The sequence below is a fragment of the Macaca mulatta genome, chromosome 1 (assembly GCF_049350105.2).
Source record: "Macaca mulatta isolate MMU2019108-1 chromosome 1, T2T-MMU8v2.0, whole genome shotgun sequence".
Classification (NCBI taxonomy): Eukaryota; Metazoa; Chordata; class Mammalia; order Primates; family Cercopithecidae; genus Macaca; species Macaca mulatta.
Genome location: NC_133406.1, coordinates 40,630,728 through 40,657,348, shown reverse-complemented (window position 1 = coordinate 40,657,348; position 26,621 = coordinate 40,630,728). Strand labels below are relative to the sequence as shown.

Here is a 26,621-nt window from a genome sequence, read left to right as displayed (position 1 = left end):
CTAGGATTACAGGCATGAGCCACCGCGCCCAGCTCACTTTACATTTCCAATTGGTTATCTCAAAAGTTCTTCACAGAAAACCTCTTTAAAACCAAACTTGTGATTGCCATGCCTTTAAGTCAGAAAGCTGGAAGCTATCCTTACAGGTTCTCCATCTTTCTCACCCGCCTATTTAACACTGAATTTTGTTGCTATAACCCACTAAATATCTCAAATCCATTCAAGTCCATCTCCACTATGGCCATATCTAGACCAAACCTCAACCATCTCTTGCCTGCCATCACTTTCTAGCTGAATTCTCTGCAACTCCTTTTCCTTCCCTCCACTCAGCAATCAGAAAATCTTTCCAAAATACAAATTGTATCACGACTTCTCTGCTTAATATTCTGTAGTTTCTTTCCTTTCCTTTGAAGTTAAGCACCAGAATTCCTCAATATTGCCTCAAGGACTATCATGGTCTTATCCTATCTATTTTTCCCGCCTAATTTCATATAACGCTCACCACTGGGACATCTTCATCTCTCTTCCATTCATTCACATACACTTCATTTTATGTCTTCATTTCCTCTGCTTCTTAAAATTCTTGCTTTATAAAAGAAAACCATCATGGTGGGCAGAGACGAGTTGAGGCTGACAATCTCAACTGGTCTCCTATTTCATTTTTTTCAAAGAAATTACACTAAAAACTAAATCTTAATACACCTTATTGGATACCATTCCCTTCTTCTGAGTCAAAGGACTGCTCTCGTGTAAACCGACAACTCTTTTATGTTCAAAGACAGCAACAGTTGCCTCCATGAAGTCACCTATAATGAGGTCTTTCAGTGGGAAGTCCAAATGTAAAAAGCTATACTGAAGATGGTGAATAAAGTTTCAGTTGCATATAACCACTTTTAAAAATCTAGCAAAGTTTGTTCTCAGTACAAAAGCAATTATTGAAAGTGTCCTTTAAATAGAAATTTATCCTAATGTATTTTAAACATTTTTATCAGCCAGGCACAGTGGTTCACACCTGTAATCCCACCACTTTGGGAGGCCAAGGCAGGTGAATCACTTGAGGTCAGGAGTTTGAGACCAGCCTTACCAAAATGGTGAAACCCTGTCTCTACTAAAAATACAAAATTAGCTGGGCATGGTGACACACACCTATAATCCCAGTTACTCGGGAGGCTAAGGCAGGAGAATCACTTGAACCTGGGAGGCAGAGGTTGCAGTGAGCCTAGATTGTGCCATCGCACTCCAGCCTGGGGAGCAAGAGTGAAACTCCGTCTCAAAAAAAAAAAAAAAATTTATGAAAAACAAATAATTTTGACAAAATATTCAAATTGCATATTATGTATGCAATCTAAAGCAAGATACCATCTGTCATTTATCAGTTTGATATCAAAGGCATCAGAAGCTATGATCCTCTTTGCAAAAATCCGTCTCTTCAAATCGGAGATATTCAAGATGAAAAGACGAATATTTTTATTATATTATATTTACTTGTGATGATGAAAATGCTTATAAGGATTTTTCTAGTTTTAAAACCTCCTACATGGAATTTTTCTTTCCAAATTTTAATATGTTTCTCGGCTGAAGCAGATATTTTAAAACAAAATCTGAATCCTTCATCATTTAAACTGGCCTTGAACTTTATTGTTTAATGTGTGAATATCTGCTCCCAGTTTTATCTTTTTAAAGAATGTCACAATATGTTCCCTAATTAGAATAAGAAAACTGAAATGGTACTTCTCTCACTAAGCCTTTTAAGTGAATTTAGTCTTCTTTCGCAAATTTTTCATAGCCACATTTTAAACCACCACAGCCAGAGGACTGATGCCATATCCTCCTGAGCCTGATCATTTGTTTAATTTAAATAAAGGGTATGGCACCAGTTGACATTTAAATGTCCAAGCAGTGTGAGTAAGGCTGCAGCAAGAAGTGCAAGGATGAGAGGAAGGAACGACGGAGCTCAGTTCTCTAAACACACAGGCAATTTTGAATCATAAAGTACGGGTGAGTCTTTTCAACTCTAAATAGTCCAAAGTCATCAAGAGTCAGTGAAACTCAGATCACTACCATTTCCTTTTAAATGATTATGGCTTCAGAGGAGACACCTCTCTCACCGAGAGTTCATAGTACATGATATCACAACCTAGACTTGGGAATGTGCCCATGTGAACTGTAGATGACTCAGCCTGGTGAGGACTCACTCCATCAGGAGTTCACACCTGGAGATGTCTTCCCCTGACACTCCACTGGAACACCAGCCCCAGGCAGACAATGAGGAGAGGGAAGAAAGTCCCAGCGAACAGGGAAACTGGGGACACCACATTTTGTCTGACTAGCAAAGGAGTGGAGGGCAAAGGTAAAAGCTGAGGGTTCAGTCTGAGTAAGCTCAAAGGTGAAAGGGAAGGCAAAATGAGGACATCAGAGTTATAGCTGGCACTGTCAAAGGCTCTACCACAAACCAGCTGCTTTCAGCTGCAGCACAGACTCAGGAAGTGATTGTGGTAAGATTCTATATGACAGCAACCACCTGCATGGAACTCCACACTCTTCTGACCACAGAAACAATGGGTTATACATTTCTGTGAAGTCACCCACAAAGAAAAGCATTCCAGCACAGAAAGGACATTTAACTGTTATTCGAAGAGCACAGTGTTCTCTGGACATTTCTTGCATGGCTTAGAAAAAGGTATCCTATGCCCTTCTAAGAAGCAGTTGAAATAAAGGGAATCAGAGATTCCAGGGAAGCTAGAGGTAAATACTTGAAGCAAAGAGGACCAAAAGGAAAGAAATCATGTATGATATGTCTGAACAAAGAAAAGTTAAAAAGGAGATTCTAATTTGTATTAAAATGCCTTTTGGAGATAATTGGAGTATATGTTAACCATGATTTTTCAATTATTTAAATTTATGTTTCATTGGTTCCTTTAAAAAAAAAAAACAATAAATCTTCCTTTTTAAATCCTTATTGCTTTTGTGAATAATACTTTTTTTGTACAAGGAGATTAGGCACAGATTTTTTGCTATCACTACATCCCTTCACATACAAGCATTTAGGTATGTGTGTGGGCTTACATACCATTATATAGTTCTTAGTCTTCACAAAAGAACAATGGTAATTCATGTGCATTTGCAATGTTGGGAAAATATGCATGGAGTGCGTTTATAGCATCTTCCTTACAGATTTTTTTTTTTTTTTTTCAGAAAAAAAGATGAATTAAAACTGTATTGCTGACTGAGTATGGTGGCTCACATCTGTAATTCCAACACTTTGGGAGGCCAAGGTGGGCAGATCATGTGAGGTCAAGAGTTTGAGACCAGGCTGGCCATCATGGAAAATCTCCATCTCTACTAAAAACATAAAAATTAGCTGGGCGTGGTGGTGCTCACCTGTAATCTCAGCTACTCAGGAGGCTGAGATGGGAGAATCGCTTGAATCCGGTAGCCAAGATTGCACCACGGCAAACCAGCCTGGGTGACAGAGGGAGACTCCATCTCAAAAACAAAAACACTGTATTGCCTAAAGTCAGAAGAATGAATTAAATGAGGTCTTATGGGCCAAACTACCTTTATAAATCCATAAAAAGAAGTAACGAACATTTTGAGAAGAGACTGGACCATGAAGACTGCATCAGGGAGTATCTTGCATCTCAGTCGAACAAATATGCTGTTTCTCCACCTACCACTTCCTATGGCAGGTCCACCGTGGCCTCTCCCCTGCTCCCTGCAGATCTCAGAATGTGAAGATCCCCTCCTACCATGGTACAACTGCCTGGGTGGGGCAATAGCAGCAGCTTCAGATTACTGTTGGATCCACTGCCTTCCTGAAGTAGGCCAGGCTATTTGGGATGAAAAATGATTTTTAAACACTAGGAATCCCCTACCAGAAAGTATCCTTTTACCAAGAGCAAAATGGGCAGTGATTTGAAACAGCAGTAAGTATGTATAAAGCTTACATGGTCAACATTTTGGCCATGAAACTGACCACTTCCTGAAAGACTCCAAAACTTACAATGGTCTGTAGCAGGGAGAGAGAAATAATCTCTGGACACGACTACGTATATATAGATGCAAAGTGTCAACAGTCATTAAAGAACAATGATTGATAAATGAGAAAGTCTTATCACAGTACTATCTAAACTGAGCCCCTTGGTCAATTCCAAGCTGCATGATAACCTGACAACAGAGTGGAACAAAGGGAAGAGGAAACTTGGTAATTTGAAATCTGTTCTCTTGTCAATGCCTCACAAACTAGAGCTGTGCTTGGTTTTAACCTGTTGTTCTCTGATATTTTTAAAGGAAAGGCCAATATATTGAATCACATACACAAATGGAGACTTCTGAAAAGATGAGATAGATGTCTCCTTTTGAAATACAGGTGGTATTTCAACAATAGATAAAGGTTCCATCAAGCTTGAAACTTAGTTTAAATGAAAATTCTGGCTGGGCACAGTGGCTCGCGCCTGCAATCCCAGCACTTTGGGAGGCTGAGGTGGGCAGATTACGAGGTCAGGAGATCCGAGACCGTCCTGGCTAACACGGTGAAACCCCGTCTCCACTAAAAATACAAAAATTAGTCGGCCATGGTGTTGCACCCCTGTAGTCCCAGCTACCCGGGAAGCTGATGCAGGAGAATTGCTTAAACCTGGGAGGCAGAGGTTTTAGTGAACCAAGATGGTGCCACTGCACTCCAGCCTGGGTGACAGAGCAAGACTCCACCTCAAAAAAAGAAAATTGAGAAACACGCCAACGAATTATCTCAGAAAAAGAACATTAAACTAGCAACTGAAATCTGGCCCTGGTCAAGGCAGTCACTCTTCTGTGTCTCAATTTTCCTATCTATAAAAGGATGAAACATGCTGGAGCCCAGCTCTGCTATGACCAATAGTGAGAATTTGGGCAGTTAATTTACCTCACTGGGTGTCATTTTTCTCATGTATAAAAATGAGAGGCTCTTGTAGAGAACCCCTGAGGCCCACTCTCATTTTAGTTCTACAATACTGTAATAAGAGAAAAACATGGTGAAACATAAAATATTTTGTAAGAAATGCCCCACATCAGTGCAGCTGAGCATTTGGATGATTTGTCCAAGTTTTAAGTTAGTTGTGGGAAATGATTTGGCTGCAATTTGATTCTTTTCTATTGAGGAGATACATACCCCCACAATAAATAAAAAGACACAGAATTCTATAAATATAAGCCCTGAAGAAGTGCAGGATCCGTATACCTTTGGCCAATTGATCTCCACCCCTCACCTGATACAAGAGAAGGGAAAGACTCAGGTTCTTCCCTAGATCAGTGTTGGAGGAAGAACCATTCTCTTCTATTTCCACGGTTGTGAAGATAAAGAAGCACGTGCTTGTTGGGGAATTACATACGCAGACATACAGTCACCTGCAGGCAGAAAAGACTTAGCCTTTGGCTTTGGACATGATTCAAATGTTACATCACCTATCTAGGGATTATATTAGAACACAGCCTAGTAATGATTCAGTCACCTATTAGGTTTAATTTTTGACTAAATGAGAGTATTCCAGAATCTATGGAGCTCCTATTTCTACCCTGATCTCTCTCTTTTTTTATTTTTATTTATTTTTTTGATATGGAATCTCATTCTGTCACCCAGGATGGAGTGCAGTGGCATGATCTCGGGTCACTGCAATCTCTGCCTCCCAGGTTCAAGCAGTCCCCCTGCCTCAGCCTCCCAAGTAGCTGGGATTATAGGCACATGCCACCACACCCAGCTAATTTTTTTATTTTTTAATAGAGACAGGGTTTCACCACGCTGGCCAAGCTGGTCTTGAACTCCTGACCTCAAGTGATCCGCCCACCTCGGGCCTCCCAAAATGCTGGGATTAAAGGCATGAGCCACTGCACCCAGTCCTCTACACTGATCTCTAATAGATGATTCAAGTCTTGCCTTTAGAAATTTCTCCAGGACAGAAAAAAAAAAAAAAAAAAAAAAGTCAGTAAGTTTGAACCACTAAAAACTTAAATGGGAAAGATATTCCCAGGATTCTCTCAACACCTTAACTTTATGCCCTGACTTTCCCATAAACATTAATCACAAATCAATAATCTTTCTCAGCTTCTTGGGCCAATGAGGCTGAACTAGTGGCTGGCCCCAGTTTAGAACACCCAGAATTTAAGCCCACATGGGAATTTCCAGCCCACCTCCAACCCAATTCTATATCTCTGTTCATGCTTGAATATAAGGTAGAGGTTTTAATTTTTCCAAAATTATCCCTCAGGAAAAAAAAAAAGATCATATTTAAGTCCTTTCAAAATCTTGCATATTATAGGGTACTTTCTCAATTACTTTACTGTAAAAATATTGTTTAGGGAAGATACATTAAGTTAAAATGACCTCAATCAATGTATTGGAGAGTTATCAGTAAGAAAGGGGCCCAGCTATCTAAATAATTCTCATAATGGTGCATTTCTTCATAATTGTGAATGCTGAAAGTTGCTGCATATAAGCCTTTCAGAGTGATCATGCTGTGAAGATCACAATACACATTGAGGGATAATTTTTCTATCTTTTAAATGTTTTGAAATGATGTACTTTCCAGTGACCACATCAAAAACAGATTCAAACAGTACTATATCTCAAGTCATCTGGTGAGATGAATATAAATGAATATAATTTGAGTATAATTACTTCATAAAATGTGAGTGAACAAATCAATCCAAGTATGTTATTTCATCAATTATGTGACTTTCACTATATCTGTGTAATTAATTTACTAAATTAAACATAAAGAGACATTTGACTACTACATGTATATTGCTAAATGTTTTCATAATCAAGTTGTCCAAATCCTTTCTTTGGATGTGGGGGAAGTTCTTCCCATTGGGAAATGAGAGATGATCTTTGTGGGGTCATCTTATATTTGAGCACGTTTTAGAAAGCATCAGATTTGCTGAATCTGTATGTGATGAGGTCTGATGGATGAAAAAGGCAAAGAGAAGTAATGATACGAGATCCAATCTTGAAACTGCAACCTGCTTTGGGTTCCTTGTTTCGTTGGGTAAAACTTGAAGCTCATTTCTGCTTGAGCAGGAAGGCTCCTCAGCACCTTTCTTGGACTGATGAAAGGACAGTAAAAAGGAGGCCCTTCAAAAATGTTACCACTTAAAATACAGAAGGCAATATACCAAATTCAGTACTGGCAGGGCAGTTAGTTGTCATAACAATAGTAATCTATTAACATGTATTAAGTGCTTACCAGACAATGTGCAAAGTGCTTTTTGTGTAATGATCATATCAATTTATCATCCTTATTCTAGAGATATAGAAGCTAAGTAACAGGTGAGGTAGCTTGCCCAAGTCCCAAAGTATAAATGTGCCACAATGGTACATGATAGGGCTGGGATTTGAACCCAGGCAGTCTTACTCCAGAGCCTGCACTTTTATGTATGATGCTATACCACTTCAATGATTTAAATAACAGAATCTGCAAGGGAGCATAAACATTTCAAAGGTTCCTTCCTACTATCCACAGCATCTTTTTTCTAGCGTCAGGGCATGGGAGGAACCAAATTAGTGATCTGTAATAATCATGGATTCTGAATTCGCCATTCTAGAAGAACAATTGCTTCAAAACTCACCTGATGGCTAAATCCAGATGTGTTAGTCCTCATTCCTTGTATATACACATTTGGATATCTGAATACCAGTTATTACTGCCATGTTGCTGACAGTCTTCCTTTGACTAACAAAACCCTCTTCTTCCTTGATTCTCCTCTATCCTCAGTGCTCATTCCTCCTGATTCTGCTCCATTGTTCCTCTGTCTCTTGTTTAAGTGCTGAGGTTTCTTTTACCTCCATATCCTAGGCAATCTCGTCTGTGGTCAAGGCTTTGCTTTCTACCTGTGGGCCCCCAAATTTATATCTCAAATTTCTTTTCTAAACTTCAAAATCATAGTTCCAGCTGTTCACTGGAACTGCTGGATATCTCTATGTGCATCTCAAATTCAACAGGTCCCCACAAGAATTTACTCTCTCCTCTCCACTCACTGTCCAACCTTGTTCCCAAATCTGATCCTTCTTTTATTATTATTATTATTTTTTGAGATAGGGTCTCACTCTGTCACCCAGGCTAGAGTGCAATGGTGCAATCTCAACTCACTGTAGCCTCACCGTCACAGGCTCAAGTGATCCTCCTGCCTCAGCCTCCTAGAGGTGGAGTTTCTCCATGTTGCCCAGGCCGGTCTCGAACTCCTGGGCTCAAGTGATCCACCCACCTCAGCCTCCGAAAGTGCTGGGATTATAGGCATGAGTCACTGTGCCCAGGCTGACCCTTCTTTTATAGTCCTCATCCTTTAATGGCATCACTGTCTAACCATATACAAACCTAAAGCCTTGGATCCATTTTGGACTCTTCCTTATTTCTCACAACTTTCCTGTACTCGTATCCCTAACACGCAGACTTATTGGATCACCAGATTCTTCAGATTTCATCTTCTAAATGTCCCTGTAATCTGTGTCCTCTTTGCTTTCATTACCATGATGAAAGCCTTCATCATCTCTCATTTGAATTACTGTAATAATCATTTATCTGGCTTCCCCAGCTCCACTTCATTCTCTTAGCCCTTGAGTGAGTGACCTTTCTAAAACATGAATCCAGTCACACTCATTCCTGCTTACGAATCATTCACACAGCTCTTCTTTGCCTATAGGGTGCCATTCTACTGCACAGCCTGGCACATAAAGCCCTTCACAAGCATATTGGTGGCTATGTTTCTAGTCTCTTTCTTATCTCTTATTCAATCCTTCTCTAGTCATACCTCTTGCTGTGAACTAAGATCCAGACCACTGGGGCCACATGACACTTTATGTCACACCAGGCAATCCTATCCTGAAGGGGAGACTTAGTCTTCCTGATCTCTGGACAAATGAGTTCACTATACTGTACTGTTGGCTTTGGATTTTTTAAAGAAATGTGGTTCCAGGCATTTTAAGGCACTTTACAGTAATTGTTCATCCTTTCAAAAACTCTACAAGTTTGAAGTACCATTGCCTCTATTTAACAACGAAGAAGCAGACACCAAGTGTTACTAATAAGGAACTAGTAAGTGAATGAACCAAAATGTAAAGCCGGGTCAGGCTGACTCTAAAGCCTGTGCTTTAGCTGAGCCCAGCCCTGAAAGTCTTGCCGATTTCATCTATTGTCATAATTTCTACTGCAAGGAAACAACCAGGAAGCAACCTCACTGCCTTAGGTTCTTGTATGTGCAGCCCACAGGACACTCAGACACGGTCACTTTGGGACATGGCAGGTACCATATTTTCAGTCCAACTTCTAGCACATCCCAGCATCCCATGAATGAAAAAGCATGTGTGTTCTACCCTGACAACAAACTTCACATTCCCATTGAATCCCAAAATGAAGGCCTCTGAGGAGGGAGAATAAAACCTCAATCTGCCACCGAGGAAGGGGAAAGTGGAAATGAGCCTCAGGGGTATTTCTGACTTCTTGGGGTGGATGGATGCCGAGAAGCTGGTATGTCTTTAAGAACTGAGAGTCCTAGCTCTGTCCTCTTAAGCCTGATTTTATTAAATGATTGATAGCATCCTACATATTTATTTTTGTTCCCTAACCCTAATACACACATATGCACTCAACTATAGCCAACAAGAAAATTGCTTAAATGATTACTTCTCATGTATAAAAGATGTATCTTATTCCTTTATTACTTTTATAATGTGGCTCAAAAAGCTCCAGTCTAAGAGCCCCTGGATCAAGTACCAGTTTCATCTCTGCCAATGGCTGCCTGTGTGACCTTGAGAAACACATTTTCATTTTCTCATTTTTCAAATCAGGAGATTCCAAGTAGTTGATCCATAAGCAGTCCCTTTAAATTCTAATATTCAGACACTATTCTTACTTTGGGGATGTCTTCCATTAGGCTGAGACTTCTTATCCCAGCCCTAAGAGAACCTACCCTTCATGACCATTTTCAGAACCTTTTATTTATCACATTTTAAAACTACATATATTGAAGGTATACAACATGATGTTTCGATATACACAGTAAAATAGTATTCTAGTCAGGCAAATTAATATATTCATTATTTCACATAGTTACCTCCACTCTTTTTTTTTTTTTTTTTTTTTGGTGGCAATCATACATGGTTTTGAAAACGGTAGTCAGAGATGATAGGTTGGAAGTTAATTCCAAGACTATCTTAGAAAAAAAGGACTGTAGCATTGCATTCAAACACATGCTCAAACATTATTCGTGCCACTCAAATCCAATTCAGGCCAGCATCAGCCAGAGTGCACAATAATATTGGGAATGGTTTATACAATTCCATGTGCATGTGAGCATTATCTCATATCCATGCATGCACATGTGTGGAAATGGCTTCTGGCCTTGGACGTATTGAAATAATGATTGAAATGCCATCAGGTGAAGGAGGTAATATAAACATAAAGCATCAGGGCAATTATACAGGCATATATGGATAGAACTAGGTGACAAGGAAAACACCCATAAAATCTTGCCATAGCTGACACATGCTTACATTTAACAGTTGCTAGGTTCTCACAAAGTTTTGTTTACATGAACTTAACGTCTAATACATGACAGCCAACTAGGTGCCCTAGATAAGATCAAATGATATATGACACAGGTGCTCAATAAGTGACTGTTGAATGAATATTACATGAAAATACTACGAAAAGTAACGTGATGCAAAAGTTAAGAGTATTGCTAATACTCTTAAGGCTCATTTTTCTATCTGAAAGTTGAAACATGAATTACAGGATTATTGAAGAGGTTCCTTTGCAATCTTTGTGGTGTTCATAGTCACGGGAAACATTCCCACCAAAACCTCTTAATAAAAGCATACGGTGGGGAAAGAACGTATATAATAACATATTACTGATCAAATAGGGGGCCCTTGGTCGAAAAAAGAAATCAAGAAGGAACATTTTTAAAGTAAGGAAGACTCTCTTTTGGCACAGCTTATTGGCTTCCTATTTTTAAAAAGCAGATAACTTTACATATTAGTCTCATTTAAAATCAGTCTCTGGAGAAGCCCCAGATGGGGGAGGAGAAGGGAGCGCTAACAAGGTTCTGGACAAAGTGGGAATCCTCGGAGGTACGTTCAGCCATCACAGTCTGCAGAGAAAGGCAGGTTCTCAGCCCAGGGCTGAGACGTTTCCTCGTGGAAGCCGACTCACCTTCCCTCCTGGAGGTGGCCCGGGCTGCGGGCAGGAGGAGCGAGAAGCAGAGGCAGCAGCCCAGCCAGAGCGCAGGCATGGCGGGGCCGGGCCGCTCCGTCTCTGTCTCCGCTGCAGGGGTCGCTGCCCGGCGCCTCGGCTGCTGGTTCTCACTCTGCGCTCTGCTGTGTCTTCCTTTTCCTTGGTCAGGTGGTTTTATCGACTCTTCTACCTGACTCAGTCCTGACAGGAAGAGAGCCTGTGTTTCAGGGTGTGACTCACCTGTGAATAAGGAGGACCCAGCCCTCCAGAGGCAGACAAACACACACAGCACACACCGGGCTGGAAAAACGCTCCCCGCAGCCGCCCGCTCCCCCTTGCAGCGAAGAGGGCGCACACCTGGCCCGGGCCAAGGGTGTGGCACAGAGGCTGCGGCCTGGGAGCCTTCGCCTGGAATGTGCCGGATTCCCCGGAGCCCTCCTTCTCTCCCGGGGTGGTCCGGGGCAGATTCACAGAGGTAGATAGCAGCCCACCCCTTCCTCAAACTGGGAGGCCCAATCTTAAGTGCGCTAACTCAGAAATACGGCAGCAGCCCGAATCAGCTCTGGCTTACAGGACATCAAGGAAGACAAGTCAGTCGGAGAGTCACAACAGGGTCCTCTCCACCCTCCAGCTTAGGGTCAACCTCTCTGAAATACAGCAGCCTCCTTTCTCCAGGCTGAACCAAGGGTTCCTCTGCTGGCCCACATAACTTCCTGCTCACCAGGGTTAGCAACTCATAAAGTAACCTGTTGACTGGCCAACCTCCCTATAAAGACTGAGTATCGTTTTCTTTTTGTTTTTTTGTTTGTTTGTTTGTTTTTGTTTTGTTTTCAATGGCACCATCATAGCGCACTGCAGCCTCCAACCCCTGGGCTCAAGCAATCCTCCTGCCTCAGCCTCTTGAGTAGCTAGGGCTACAGGCAAATGCCACCACATCCAGCTAATTTTTGAATTTTTTGTAGAGACGAGGTCTTGTGTTAGGCAGACTTGACCTTGAATTCCTGGCCTCAAGTAATCGTCCTGCCTTGGCCTCCCAAAGTGCTGGGATTACAGGCATAAACACCATCCCTGGCCCACTTTATACTCCTAACTAGTACAGTATCTAGCTTGCAGTTGGTGCTTAATAAATATTGGGTTGAAATGAATAAGAAAGAGGATCTAGATACCAAACTCTTTTATCTTAGAGTGTATTTCTCAGCTATTCTCCTTGGGCACTAGAGAAAATAGTTGTTGAGACCAACTTTGAATGGTATCCACTGTGCTAGGTGAGGTGAGTCATATCTAGACAATTGCAAATCTTGGCATAAACTATATTGTCCCTTCTCCTAAGGAGGCTAGTGACAATAATTCAGAGAGGTGGCTGTCAAGAAGGTTTTGGTTCCTGCTGGAGATTTAAAAATTGCTAGAGCTTTATAAATACACAATCTGTCCAAAACAACCAACCCTACTTCCCAACATCGAGGCCTACAAAGGCCCCCAATAAATAGCTGTTTGCTGACTAAATGTATGAATGTTCTCTAGATTGTTCTGTGGATGACACCATAAGATAACAAACAAATCATCCAGGGCAGACATAAATGTCAAAGGTTCTAAGAACTTCAGTTCATGCATGTCATGGAGACCAGTGTGGGCTGACTGGGATAGCTAAGGATGGCTTTGTACAGAATGTGGAGCATGAACTGGGTGTTAGGAATAACTGGGGTCTGAATACAGAGCCCAAGAATGGTAGGGGTAAGACAGGTTGCTGCAAAATGGCTGACACCTAATCTAAAATCTCCAGCAACAAAACCTGAGGAATAGAAAAGAAACTCCAACTTTCTCATCCAGGGCTTGATTCTCTTCTACTCTACCCAGGATTCAAACAAATTACACAAATATTCCTCTCTCTCAAAACTCAGAGTCTCCAGCTACAACTAAGGTTTCAGTTCACAGAGACCAGGTCTTTAGAATTTTCCCTCCTAGTCGCTGGTGCCTTGTGAGGGCTGAGGTCCTCTCCCTGAGTCCCATCCATGTTGTGCAGTTCACCACAGTCCTGCAGGAACAAGGGACAGGGCCCTACAAAATAAAGTCTTGAAGGAAGATTTCATTTTAGTACAGATTGCTATAGTTTATTATATCTTAAAAGTTGGAACAGATGTGTTCATCTAGCATCCTTTTGGCACAGTGATAATAGCAATACAAACACATAAGTAATGCTTACTGTTTGTCAGTCGCTGTTGTAAATCCTTATCACATTAACATTTTAATCTTTAAAACAACTTTATGAATTAGGTGTACTATTAATTTCCCCATTTTACAGACAAGAAAACACAGGCATGCGAAAGTCAGGTAACATGCTCAAAGTCACACTGCTAGTAAGTTGCAAAGCCAAGGTTTAAAATCAGGCAATATGACTCCACAATGCATTAGCTCTTTGTTAGGTCAGATTAAAAAGTACCATAAAAAAAGACAAATTCACATCACTGAATGAATTCAACATGCACTCAAAGGTTATTTATCAATGACCATTATAACCTGGCCAGATTGTAGACTATTGGCCTACATCGATAAATTCAAGTCACAAAGGACTTTGAACAAATATTTCCAATTTTTCCCAAGATGTTAGTTCTAGAAGGACTCCCAGAGGTCATCTGGACCACGGGTAGCAAATGGACAGCAGGCCCCTGGGCACCAGACCCACCAGCAGCCTCTTTTATGTGAACAGTGCAGGATTTAACACATTTTTAAAACATAAATGCTTTAAGGCAGGCACTCCCTAACTTTTCTCAGTTCCCACCTCTTCACATTGCCTTATTCTGGGCTTCTCCACACATCCAAACAACTGTCCGGCTCAGGCTTGACACCCCTGCTCTGGCCTCATCCCTTACCTTGCTCAGTGGCAATATCAACCCCTTTTACCAATCTGAGAATTCTTCTCTGGTGCATTACTGGGGTTAAGAGTGTTCTAGTGGCCAAATGTTGATGCTTGGGCAGGTTCCTAGGGCCAAATTCTAGCTTCTATTCATCAAGGTAGTTACTTTGCTTTCTGTGATCCTTAGTTTCTTAATCTATAAAATGGAGATAATAATAAAACACTTACCTAGGAGGGCTATTAGAGTTAATGAATTATCTAGGGCTCAGAACAGCACCAGGCACATAATATGTACTATACAGATGTAGTCATAATAAGAATAATAATTATTGTTTTAAAATTATTATTATCTCTGAGTGAGCACTAATCATTTTTCTGTTGTTATAATTACTAACAAATACCATATGAGAAAGATGAAGTTTTTGCTTCAACCCATCTACTAATTAATTATTGAATCATTATTTGAAAATTTTGTGGAACTCTTGGCCTAATCCAAGTTCATGCCCAGATTACCAATATTTACTTGGATGCTATTAATGAATTCATATTTTTGCTGCATATCTGGAAATTTCCTTCACATACAGATTTTCTTACCGAATGTTTCCTTTTTTTTTTTTGAGACAGAGTCTCACTCTGTCACCCAGGCTGAAGTACAGTGGCACAGTCTCAGCTCACTGCAACCTCCACCTCCTGGGTTCAAGGGATTCTCCTGCCTAAGCCTTCTGAGCAGCTGGGATTGCTGGCAGGTGCCACCACACGTGGCTCATTTTTGTGTTTTTTAATAGAGATGGGGTTTCACCATGTTGGCCAGGCTGGTCTTGGACCCCTGACCTCAAGTGATCTGCCCGCCTCAGCCTCCCAAAGTTCTGGGATTACAGGCCTGAGTCACAGTGCCTAGCCTGTTTCAAAATTTGTGAAACAGAGCAAGACTCTATCTCGGAAAAAAAAAAAAAAAATGTGAATTTAAAACTTCACTTTCAGACAGGTTGGGATCTTACATTTCAAGGAAAAGGTAAAGGTAAAGATTTAAATGTATTAAATTACCTTTAATTTAATACATTACCTTTAATTAACACATGGCTTTTCAAAAAAGCAAAAACAAAAATCTATTTGCTTTTCCATATGACCCAAATAAATATATATTTTTTCAAATCCAGACAAAAGTCAACTTAATACTACTCAGTAATAAAAAGGAATAAACTACTGATACATACACAGCGTGGGTGAATCTCAAAGCATTGTGCTAAAACAAGCCAGGCACAAAAGCCCAGATCTGATGTGATTCCATTTAAATAGAATTCTAGAAAAGGTAAAGTTACAAAGCAAGAAAGCAGATCAGTGGTTGTCAGGGACAGGGACTGACTGCAATGGGCCATGAGGATACTTCTGGAGGATGGAAGAAATATTCTAAAATATTATTGTGGTCAAAAGTAATCAATTGCTGGCCTGGCTCAGTGGCTCACACCTGTAATCCAGCACTTTGGGAGGCTGAGGCGAGCGGATCACCTGAGGTTAGGGGTTTGAGACCAGCCTGGCCAACATGGTAAAACCCCGTCTCTACTAAAAATACAAAAATTAGCTGGGCCTGGTGGTGCACACCTGTAATCCCTGCTGCTTGGGAGGCTGAGGCAGGAGAATCGTTTGAATCTAGGAGGCGGAGGTTGCAGTGAGCCGAGATCATGCCACTGCATTCTAGCCGGGGCGACAGAGAGAAACTCTGTCTCAAAAAAAACCCAAAAAGGTCAGGCGCGAATCCCAACACTTTGGGAGGCCGAGGTACGTGGATCACAAGGTCAGGAGATCAAGACCAACCTGGCTAACGCAGTGAAACCCCATCTCTACTAAAAAAAATACAAAAAAATTAGCTGGCCATGGTGGCGGCCGCCTGTAGTCCCAGCTACTCGGGAGGCTAAGGCATGAGAATGCCGAGAACCCGGGGGACGGAGCTTGCAGTGAGCTGAGATCATGCCACTGCACTCCAGCTTGGGCGACAGAGTGGGACTCCGTCTCAAAAAAAAAAAAACAAAAAAACAAACTCGATTGTGCACTTAAAATTGGATTGTATACAAAATATCTCAATAAACTGATATTAAAAAGAGAAAATCTCAAAAAAAAATTTCATAATTCAGATACTTTAATTCAAATGTGCAAACTCAAAGCAACAACCGGAAACATACCAGCGTTTGCATAAGTTGTGTGACAAAACCAGGCCTGACATCTCTGCTGGTTTGGATCAGCACCAAGTTGCCAGGCTCAGACCTTTGGGCAGAGACACCACCCAAGCACTGCAGGAGGACCCCTCTTCTGGAAACCTGTCTGTTTCGGCAATTTACAAAAAGTAAAAGATGCTTTTTGAAATGTTTGCATAGGGGCATGAATTTTAAACCCATCTCAGACTTTTGTTCTAGAAAGTGAGTGCTTGAATTTGCATCTGATCCTCCCCAAATCTGTCCATTTATAGTGTAACTCCTGATGTTGGTGAGGATAATGCTCTGTGTAGAGGTTCTCCAACCACAGAGCGGAAAAGGACTGGGGCATTCCCACCGGGTGTGGCCAGGAAGGCTGAGGCCCTGGAAGTCCCCTTTGTTCATTGTTGCTTTTGCAGCTCAGTCATCGCCCAGGGGACTTTTGTTTCTACAGTGCTGTATAAATCATTTCACAGAACGGTCATCCCTCCACCCAACCCCCCAAGTAGAATTATAAGTAACATGTTGATTTTTCCCTTCAGTTCCATCATTACCTTAGTTTACTTTCAGAAGGAATGTCTGGCATGTCATCCGCTTTCAAACTCACTTATGATAAAAACTGAAGTACTGGCTGTTAACATGCCAGCAATGGACAGGGCTGTTGGTCCCAGTTCCCTGCCCTTTAAACAATCTCCCCAGATAGTTCTAATTATGTCAGCATTCACATTACAATTTTAAATGTAAAATATAGCAATCAGAAAAGAACATTTTTTTAAACTCCCCTTTGTTCTTAATTGGTAAAGGAAAATGTCCATAAATGGAAATGGTTCAGTGTTTCCTGGATCGTCTGGGTAAATTCTCTGAGGCTGGCCGGACTCCAGAAAACAATGTTCTCTGAAGCAAAACCCTGGCTGAAGTGGCAAGCTTCCATTTTCTGCAGAAACATATGTGGTGTGCCCACAGCTAGTTTTCAGGGAGCGGTAGAGGCCAGAGCAGAACTGAAGTAATGCCGTTTATTTATTAAAGGGACATGATCGTTTTTCTGTAGTTGGCTGGTGGTACATCTGGGCCAGAGATGTGGTGGGAAATCAGCACATGAAGAAGAACTTCATTTGCTTCTTTTTTGGCGTAGCTATTATAGACTGAAATATTCAAATCAATTAATTGTTAACAATACAAAAAAATGAGGCCGGACGTGGTGGCTCACGATTGTAATCCCAGCACTTTGGGAGGCCGAGGCGGGCGGATCAGTTGAGATCAGGAGTTCAAGACCAGCCTGGCCAACACGGTGAAACTCCGTCTCTACTAAAAATACAAAAAAAAAAAAAAAAAAAAAAACCCAGCCTGGTGGCATGCACCTGTAGTCCCAGCTACCTGGGAGGCTGAAGCAGGAGAATCGCTTGAACCTGGAGGCAAAGGTTGCAGTAAGCCGAGATCACGCCACTACACTCCAACCTGGGCAAAAAAGCGAGACTTCGTCTCAAAAAAAAAAAAAAAAAATTGAGAAGGAGCACAGAGAAGAGGGGCATAAGCTGAGGAAAGCAAAATAGACAAAAAACAATCAAAACAAAACAGGACAAAAGATTCTCTGAAAGAGGGGCAATTGGTAGATTTCAAGGCTGTGTCAGTTGTTGTGTTCCCTTAAAATGAAATTTGGTCATCGATGCCTCTGTGAAATATTGATTAAATATTGAAATATTGATGAAACATTGCCCAAGATTCCTCAGCCATGCTTATGCTTGGACCATAGATATTCGGATTTGAATGAGAGAGGCAAAGGAGACCACTGCAGTGAAAATTCTTGTCTCCATTGCAGTGGTGGGGGCCAGGGCTGTATCACATGCAGACTTGACAAGATAAGCTAGAAATGAGAGGTGGCTACCCTTAGATCAGAGATCCTACTTTTGCCTTTGTAAGGAAGAAATGAGTTCAGGAAATAATGTTTCTAAATGTCTTTCTAAATTTAAATCTGAATTTTTTCCACCTTTAATAATTTAAATTACAAAGTCTGAAAAACTCTATAGCATTTAGAGATCTGTCCTCTGCCTTTAAATGGCAAACTTTGGGTGTATCTTCAATGTCTAATAATAATCTTGACAATTATAATACTAACAGCCAAACTGTAGTGAATATTCTGCATACGCCCAGCTCAGTGATGAGAGCCTTTATAGGGATTATGGAGTTCACTGTTCACCGCCATCCCATGAAGCAGGTGTTATTATTATCCTCATTTTCAGGTTACCCAGGCTCCCATGCAAATCCACACCAATACCTCTCTCTAGAAGTATTATTCAACTACAATATAAAAGCAAATTAAGCCACTCACTGAACAAATATACTCTATAATTAAAAAAAAATTGAATTGGATCTTTAATAAAATATGACATGCCTATTCCTTATAACATATACTGTATGTTCCATAGTCACCCCTCTGCAGCAGATAAGCAATAAACAAGGTTTGGCTATTAGGGGTACATTTTCTTTGTCATATTACCTTTTGTTATTCTTCAGTGTACGACGACTTCGATTCTTATGCAACATCTTTTTATGTCATCCAATCAGGTCTTGCATCGTTTTCTGTTGGTCTGATACCTTAATCCAGATATAAGAGTACATTATTAAGTAACTCAGTTCTTGAACGCCTTAGAACAATTGGAAGTTACTTTCGGCATAGTGGAAATAGTCTGAGCTGTGTGCAAGAGCTCAAGAATTTAGTAACTATATCCCGAACTCAGCTTTTCTAGGGCTGGGTTATACAGAAATCCCCAAACATTCCTGGGTGTTTCTTTTGCAGGAAACCTGCAGATTGGTTATTCCACTGCGCTCCAACGATGGAGAGAGCTACAAATAATCACAGAAAAATCTAGAGACCTTCCTCACTAACCTAAAAATTTCTCATAGCCTCAATATGTTTATTTAGATTAAGTAGGAAAATTAATTCAGTGATTCAGACAACTTAAACCAAAATGACACATTTGCCTCAACCACCTGGCTATTTTAGGCGAATTTATTTTAGGCCTGAATTATTTGGACAACTATTTCAGCGCTCTGTTTTTTATTGTATGAATACAAAGAAAAACAAGGTTTAATCGTCATTGCTTTATCAAATTAACTAATGCCTTTGCTATTCTCTTTCTTTAGGGTCCTCTATTAATACAACCCTTATAATTAACTTAGAAACTTTCAGCTTAAGCACAATATGGCTACGTGGTTTTGCCACAGAATTGTTTACATGGAACTGAATACATCTATGTGCCTCAGGTAAACATAAAATGGTGTGAAAGGAACATAAATCATGGGACCCCCAAATCACTAAGCCAAAGGGAAGAGTCAAGCTGCGAACTGCATTACACAAACCCGCCTCCCATTTTGTTTTTAAAGAAGATAGTTACAAAGATAAAAAAGCTACATACCTCTCTCACAATTTGCCCACTAGGAAATTCCTTGTGGGTCCCAAGATCAAGTTCTGTTGCATTTCACCCTGACAAGGAAAACTGAGAGTTTATCTTCACCGGTACCGGACAAAGGACAGAACTTAAAGTCATCCCTCTACTCACCTGAGACAAATGCATATCTGATCACTTCCTCTGCTCTGTATTTTATCTTATGTAAAAATGCAGATTCAATGAGCTAAAGGGATACATAAGCGACTATTCCTTTACCCACCCTTACATGTGAATGGCTAATCGAAGATTCAAAATAATGCAACCGTTTGCCTCTTATCTATACACACCTTCAAAACATTCCTTCCTCCTTTCCAATTATCAGCCCTTTCCCCTTTAAGTATTGAAGCTCTCAAAATCATCTTTGGAGAAAGGCATAGGTCTGTCTTCCAGGTGCAAGATGTCCTTAACTTTGACTTCTAAACTTCCAAATTGATTGAGATTTGTTTCAGATACTTTTTGGTTTACAGTGGATTACACTTAAGCTAAAAATTCTACACACACATGGATATGTATTACTTGAGCTCTAGGTAGAAAATCTCCTTTTAAGTAAGATTTTGGGGGCTTTGGTTGATTTGTTGTTGTTGTTGTTGTTGTTGTTGTTTTGAGACGAAGTCTTGCTCTGTCGCCCAGGCTGGAGAGCAGTGGCCGATCTCGGCTGTAAGCTCCCCCTCCTGGGTTCACGCTATTCTCCTGCCTCAACCTCCTGAGTAGCTGGGACTACAGGCGCCCGCCACCACGTCCGGCTAATGTTTTGTATTTTTAGTAGAGACGGGGTTTCACCGTCTTAGCCAGGATGGTCTCGATTTCCTGACCTTGTGATCCGCCCGACTTGGCCTCCCAAAGTGCTGGGATTACAGGTGTGAGCCACTGCGCCTAGCCAGTTGATTTGGATTTTAGGTTTTAATCTTGTACTCTATATTATCTTTTTTTTGAGTCAGAGTGTTGCTCTGTCACCCAGGCTGGAGTGCAGTGGCATGATCTCGGCTCACTGCAACCTCTGCCTCCCGGGTTCAAGCGATTCTCCTGCCTCAGCCTCCCCAGTAGCTGAGACTACAGGTGTGTGTGCCCAGCTAATTTTTTGTATTTTCAGTAGAGATGAGGTTTCAGCATGTTAGCCAGGATGGTCTCAATCTCTGGACCTCGTGATCTGCCCACCTTGGCCTCTCAAAGTGCTGGGATTACAGGTGTGAGCCACGGCACCCAGCCTATTACCTTTTAAAAGGGGTGGGGCTGGGGGGTGGCAATTCTAAATCTTTGGACCCTTCAAGGCCTGATGTAAAACCCATCTTAGAAGAAACTGTCTCATTGTTATCTGTGCGCTAATCTTTCTTGTTGGAAATTTCTGAAGAAATTTTATTAACTTGATAAATACGTTTATTTTAATAAATATTATTTTAATGAACTTCCTCTTAGAACCAGATCTTGTCTAATCAGTCAACCACATTGTTGATGTTTCCTCTGAAATACAGACAGAGCTGAAAGAATGATAACAGAGAATGCCATGTTAATTCAGACCAATGTGCCCTTACACCGAACCAAGCTGTATCTGACAGAAGCACCAGTGGATGTTTTGGGAATGGGTTGCTCTCATTACACCAACTTCAATGTTTAGGAAAACAGTCTAAAAGATCCTCATATTTTCTAATTCGCATGCTATGGAATTATCATCCACAAATTTAACCAACTCTTTTAAATATTTTTAAAATATATTTTCTAGGTATTGTTGGTCTGATAAATAAAATCAACTTTTATTACATTATTAATACAAGGACCTCACAGTTGTTACTGGTTCTAGTGCTTTAGGATTTGCTAATCCTTTTTTCCAATCTCTTAAGGTTTTGTAAACTTCATCTATATGTTTCTTTGCCTTTCTGGCTGAAAAACCCTACTTTTACACTCTTCTAGTAGCCTGCCCTGGTGACGATTTTGGTTACTTTGGAAGTTTCTAAGCTTTCCCATGTGTCTTGATAAAGAAAGATCAGATTGTAAAAATTTCTTACATTTGAATACACTGCAGCTTGTATACTGGGGCATAACTCTTTCTGATGGGGCTGGAGTGGTTCCAGACAGGTCATCGAGTATAATTAAGCCCAGTGCTGGCACCTGGCACAGGACAGTTCAGAGGGTGGGATTGGCAGAGCACTGAAATTCAACACAGATTTTCCCTTGCCATGCCATGCACCCTGGCACAGGCCTGTGTGCCTCTAGAGGAAGGAAAACTTTTCTCTAATTGCTCTGTTTAGAGAGGCTCTCTTAATTTAATTTTTTATTTTTGTGGGTCCATACTAGGTATATATATTTATGAGGTATATGAGATACCTTGATATAGGTATGCAATGAGTAATAATCATGTCGTGGAAAATGAGGTATCCATCCCCTTAAGCATTTATCCTTTGTGTTACAAACAATTCAGTTATACTCTTTTAGTTATTTTTATTTTTTAAGTTATTGTTATTATTTTTTGAGACAGAGTCTCGCTCTGTCACCAGGCTGGAGTGCAGTGGTATGATCTCAGCTCACTGCAACTTCTGCCTCCTGGGTTCAAGTGATTCTCCTGCCTCAGCCTCCCAAGTAGCTGGGACTACAGGCATGTGTCACCACGACAGGCTAATTTTTTGTATTTTTAGTAGAGATGGGGTTTCACCATGTTGGCCAGGATGGTCTCGATCTCTTGACCTCGTGATTTGCCTGCCTCACCCTCCGAAAGTCCTGGGATTACAGGCGTGAGGCACCACGCCCGGCCACAGTTTTTTTTTGTATGCATTAAACATCCCCGCTTTTCCTCCACCTCCTTCTACCCTTCCCAGCCTCTGGTAACCAGTCTTCCACTCCCCATCTCCATGAGTTTAACTGTTTTGATTTTTAGCTCCCACAAAAAAGTGAGAATGTGCAAAGTTTGCCTTTGTGTGCCTGGCTGACTTCATTTAACATATGACCTTCAGTTTCATCCATGTTGTTGTAGATGACAGGATCTCATTCATTTTTTATGGCTGAATAGTCCTCCATTGTGTATATGTGTCACATTTTCTTCATCCATTCACCTGTTGATGAACACTTAGGTTGCTTCCAAATCTTGGCTCTTGTGAACAGTGCTGCAAAAAACATGGGAGTGCAGATATTTCTTTGATACACTGATTTTCTTTATTTCGGGGTATATATCTAGCAGTGGTATATATCTAGCAGTGGGTATATATCTAGCAGTGGGATTGCTAGTCATATGGTAACTCTGTTTTTAGTTTTTTGAGGAACCCAGAGAAGCACCTTTTTGCTAGCCTTCTGCCTGGAGGCATCACATTTTCTAATTTGCACTAAAGTGTCTGCTGAGCTTGCCATGGCCCTCCTCCTCAGTCATCAGCAGCAAATAAAAACCAAAGGATCAGTCTAGACGACTTCTTGGTAAGAAGCTGATAATTCAGATCCCATCATTTAATAATTCTAATTTGGATTGTTTTCAATATAATAATACCACTTTTCACTGAATTTCATATTTCACCTTTCTGCTTACTCCAGTTCTTATGAGCTTTTCTAAAAGGTTTCTTTTTCTCTGCACTGATTTCATATTCAGCATCAACTTCAGTGAAATACCATCTGGAAGATTAAACCATGTATTACGTGTTCCAGGTAATTTGCAATCATTGTAGAAAACATTGCTTACTATACCAATCTTTGGGGGATATTTCTTCCAGCAATTTTCCTCCATCCAAAAAAAACTGCGCTTTCTCTCTAAGCAGGTCCGTATGTATAGCAAAGTATTATCTCTAGTTCTGGGGTACCTAAATTTTTAAATAATTTGTGGTGTGGAATCTTAGTAACTTTTTTGAATGTCTAAACAAATGACTATTGTTCTATCTTATCTTTAAATTTATTTATGCTCCCGAAGAGCCATTCTAGCGTGATCCTGTCTCCAGAAAACCATGCTTCCTTTTCCAGACTAAGTTGCTTGCCTAACTTTTTGAGAGATTCTATCAGCGTAACTGTATAGGGGAGTTAGACAGAATCTATAATCTGTATAGGGGAGTTAGACAGAATCTCAGGCAGCTCTATCTAGTGAAAATTTCTGCAATGATGCAAATGTTCTATATTTTTGCTCCCTAATAGGGTAGCCGCCAGCCATATGTGTAATGTGAGTCAGGAGCTGAATTTTTAATTAATTAAATTTTAACTTTAATAGCCACTTGTGGCCAGTAACTACTGTATTGGTCAGTACAGGTCCAAGGCCTTCTCTGGAACCCTTTTCATGAATGGATATCACACTAAGTCCCTCCTTCACAGTGATTGCTTGTAACAAAATGCTGCTTCTTCTTGTCAGCAGTACCATAGTTTCTCCCCCAAGTTCTTGTGAAATTATCTTACGTGTTACATAAAATTTTCTGACCCTGAATTTTCATTAGCATATATTACAGGGTTTTTTGTTTTTTGTTTTTTTAAATAGGGTCTCTCTCTGTCATCCAGGCTGGAGTGCAGTGGCGTGATCACAGCTCCCTGTAGTCTCAGCCTTCTGGTTTTAGGTGATTCTCCCACCTCAGCCTCCCAGACAGCTGGAACTACAGGTGTGCACCACCACACCCAACTAAGTTTTGTATTTTTTGTAGAGATGAGGTTTCACTATGTTGCCCAGGGTAGTCTCAAACTTCTGAGCTCAAGTGATCTGCCCATCTCGGCCTCCCAAAAGTGCTGGGAATACAGGTGTGAGCCACTGCGCTCAACCAAATATCACTTTTACATTAATAAACCCCGTAAACTAGATGCCTAGAACTTGGGAGTAAGTCCTTTGCTCTTTTAGTTTTACCTTCTTGAGACTGACATTTGGAAAGTTGTGCATATTTTTGTTTCCACAATTGTAGGGCATTCATACTTGCCTAGGAAAGTCACTATATTTGAAGGGTATCCTGTGAAAAATGAAACGGTTAAAGTTTGTAAAATATGTCCCAGAAAAATGTGTTTAAATGTGCTTTCTAGTACATTCTTGAAAACTTAGGTATTATAATCATCTACAAATGGAATTTACCTACAAAAACAATCATCACAATCACAGGTTTCAAAAGTATATAATCTTTTTAAAGAAAATAATATGATACAGGAAAGAGAAAAAAAGTGATTATAACCTGTCTCTTTTTGGTCACTGTAGGCTAAATTCTTTATATTAAATTCTTTATATTAAAGTCTGACAAATTTATTTGATTGAGATAATTTTGATAGAGAATCTTTTTTTTGTTTGTTTTTGAGATGGAGTTTCGCTCTTGTCGCCCAGGCTGGAGTGCAATGGCGTGATCTAGGCTCACTGCAACCTCTGGCTCCCGGGTTCAGGCGGAGAATATTTTGTCTCAGTAAAATATTTTACTGTGCTCATTCTTTTATTTCCTTCTTCAGGGAATTTCTTGGATTATTTGCTATGAGCCAGCACTGTGGTAGACACTTGGTAAGTAATACAGTGCCACCCTACATAATCTATGGAAAAGGATGATAAATCCTAGGCAAGAAAGCTGGAACTAAAGGAAAAAATAAGATTATGAGGTACAGTTTCAAGGCTTTTCCTGATATAGTAAGTTTCATTGCAAGAGAACAATGAATTAACCACTTCAATCTTTCTTTCTTTTTTCTTTTCTTGAGACAGGGTCTCATTCTATCAGCCAAGCTGGCGTGCAGTGGCATGTTCTCTGTTTACGCCCACCACAGTATCCCAGGCAACTGGCACTACAGGTGCACGCCATGAAGCCTAGCTAATTTTTTAATTTTTGTAGAGATGGGGTTTCACCATGTTGAACAGGCTGGTCTCAGACTCCTGTGCTGAAGCAATCCACATGCCTTGGCCTCCGCAAGTGCTGGGATTACAGGCATGAGCCATTGCGCCCAGCCCCACTTAGATCTTTCTAATAAATGACTACTCAACTGTTAAGACTGTAAATCTGCTTGATGAAGAGTGAGGGATCTTAAATATTACTGTCTTTGGTATGCTGGGGACATTTGGGCTCGTCAGAGAGTGTGTAGGCTGGGGACTCTTCCAATGGTACCCATTTTCTCATCTTCCTCAGAATAAAACCCAAAGTCATTCTGTGTCCTCTCAGGTCATATGTGATATGCCCTGCCCCACCTTTCCAACTCATCCTCTGCAGTTCTCTCCCCTCATCCTATCTATTCCAGCCACTCTGGTCCCTCTGCTGTTTTCCAGACAAGGAAGCAAACTCCACCTCCAAGCTCATCCCCACCTGAGGGTGCCTACAATCACATGCCACCTCCCGCTCCTGCTTAGTTAGCCTCTATTCCTTTCCTTTGCTTTATGTTTTTTCTTATTACTTATCACCCCCCAACATAAGATTCATTATTTATTATTTGTCTCCCCCTATAGAATATAAGTTTCATGATGGCAGGGACTTTGCATTATGGCAAGGCATGGAAGAGTACCTGCCTCTTACTAGGCCCTCAGTAATATCTTTTTGAATGAATAAATGATACATGCTTTGTACTTATTTTATAAGGTTGAATTACTCACCTTTCTATATCTAAGTTTAAACATTAGTATGAAGAGAGAAGTTATACCTTATTAAATTACCCCTTAAGAGTGTTAGGAAAGGCCAGGTGCGGTGGCTCACACCTGTAATCCCAGTACTTTGGGAGGCCGAGGTGGGCAGATCACCTGAGGTCAGTAGTTCGAGACCAGCCTGACCAACATGGTGAAACCCCGTCTCTACTAAAAGTACAAAAATTAGCTGGGTGTGGTGGCACATGCCTGTAATTCCAGCTACTTGGGAGGCTGAGGCAGGAGTATCGCTTGAACCCAGGGGGCGGAGGTTGCAGTGAGCTGAGATCACACCACTTCACTCCAGCCTAGGCAAAAGAGTGAGACTCCACGTTAAAAAAAGAAAAAGAAGAAGAAGAAAAAAAGAATGTTAGGAAGATAATTAATGTTATTCATATTCAGATTTGACCTGCTGGA

General features: G+C 40.8%; 1 protein-coding gene across 3 annotated transcripts in view; it reads right to left on the bottom strand.

Annotated features, from left to right (window-relative positions):
* The window catches only part of LAMC2 (laminin subunit gamma 2), a 66,165-nt gene extending 47,211 nt beyond the window's left edge, over window positions 1-18,954 (bottom strand). Inside the window, exons 1-2 of one of the 3 annotated variants that reach the window (XM_015122181.3) lie at window positions 18,736-18,954; window positions 11,184-11,405 (exon numbers count right to left, since the gene is read on the bottom strand). In XM_015122181.3, the coding sequence (XP_014977667.2) occupies window positions 11,184-11,262 (79 nt within the window). In that variant the 5' untranslated portion in view covers window positions 11,263-11,405; window positions 18,736-18,954. Of the gene's footprint in view, window positions 1-11,183; window positions 11,481-18,735 lie in introns of those variants that run through there. The other 2 variants (XM_078001192.1, XM_078001189.1) reach the window with 2 other exon arrangements.
* Between the last annotated feature and the right edge of the window lie 7,667 nt (window positions 18,955-26,621).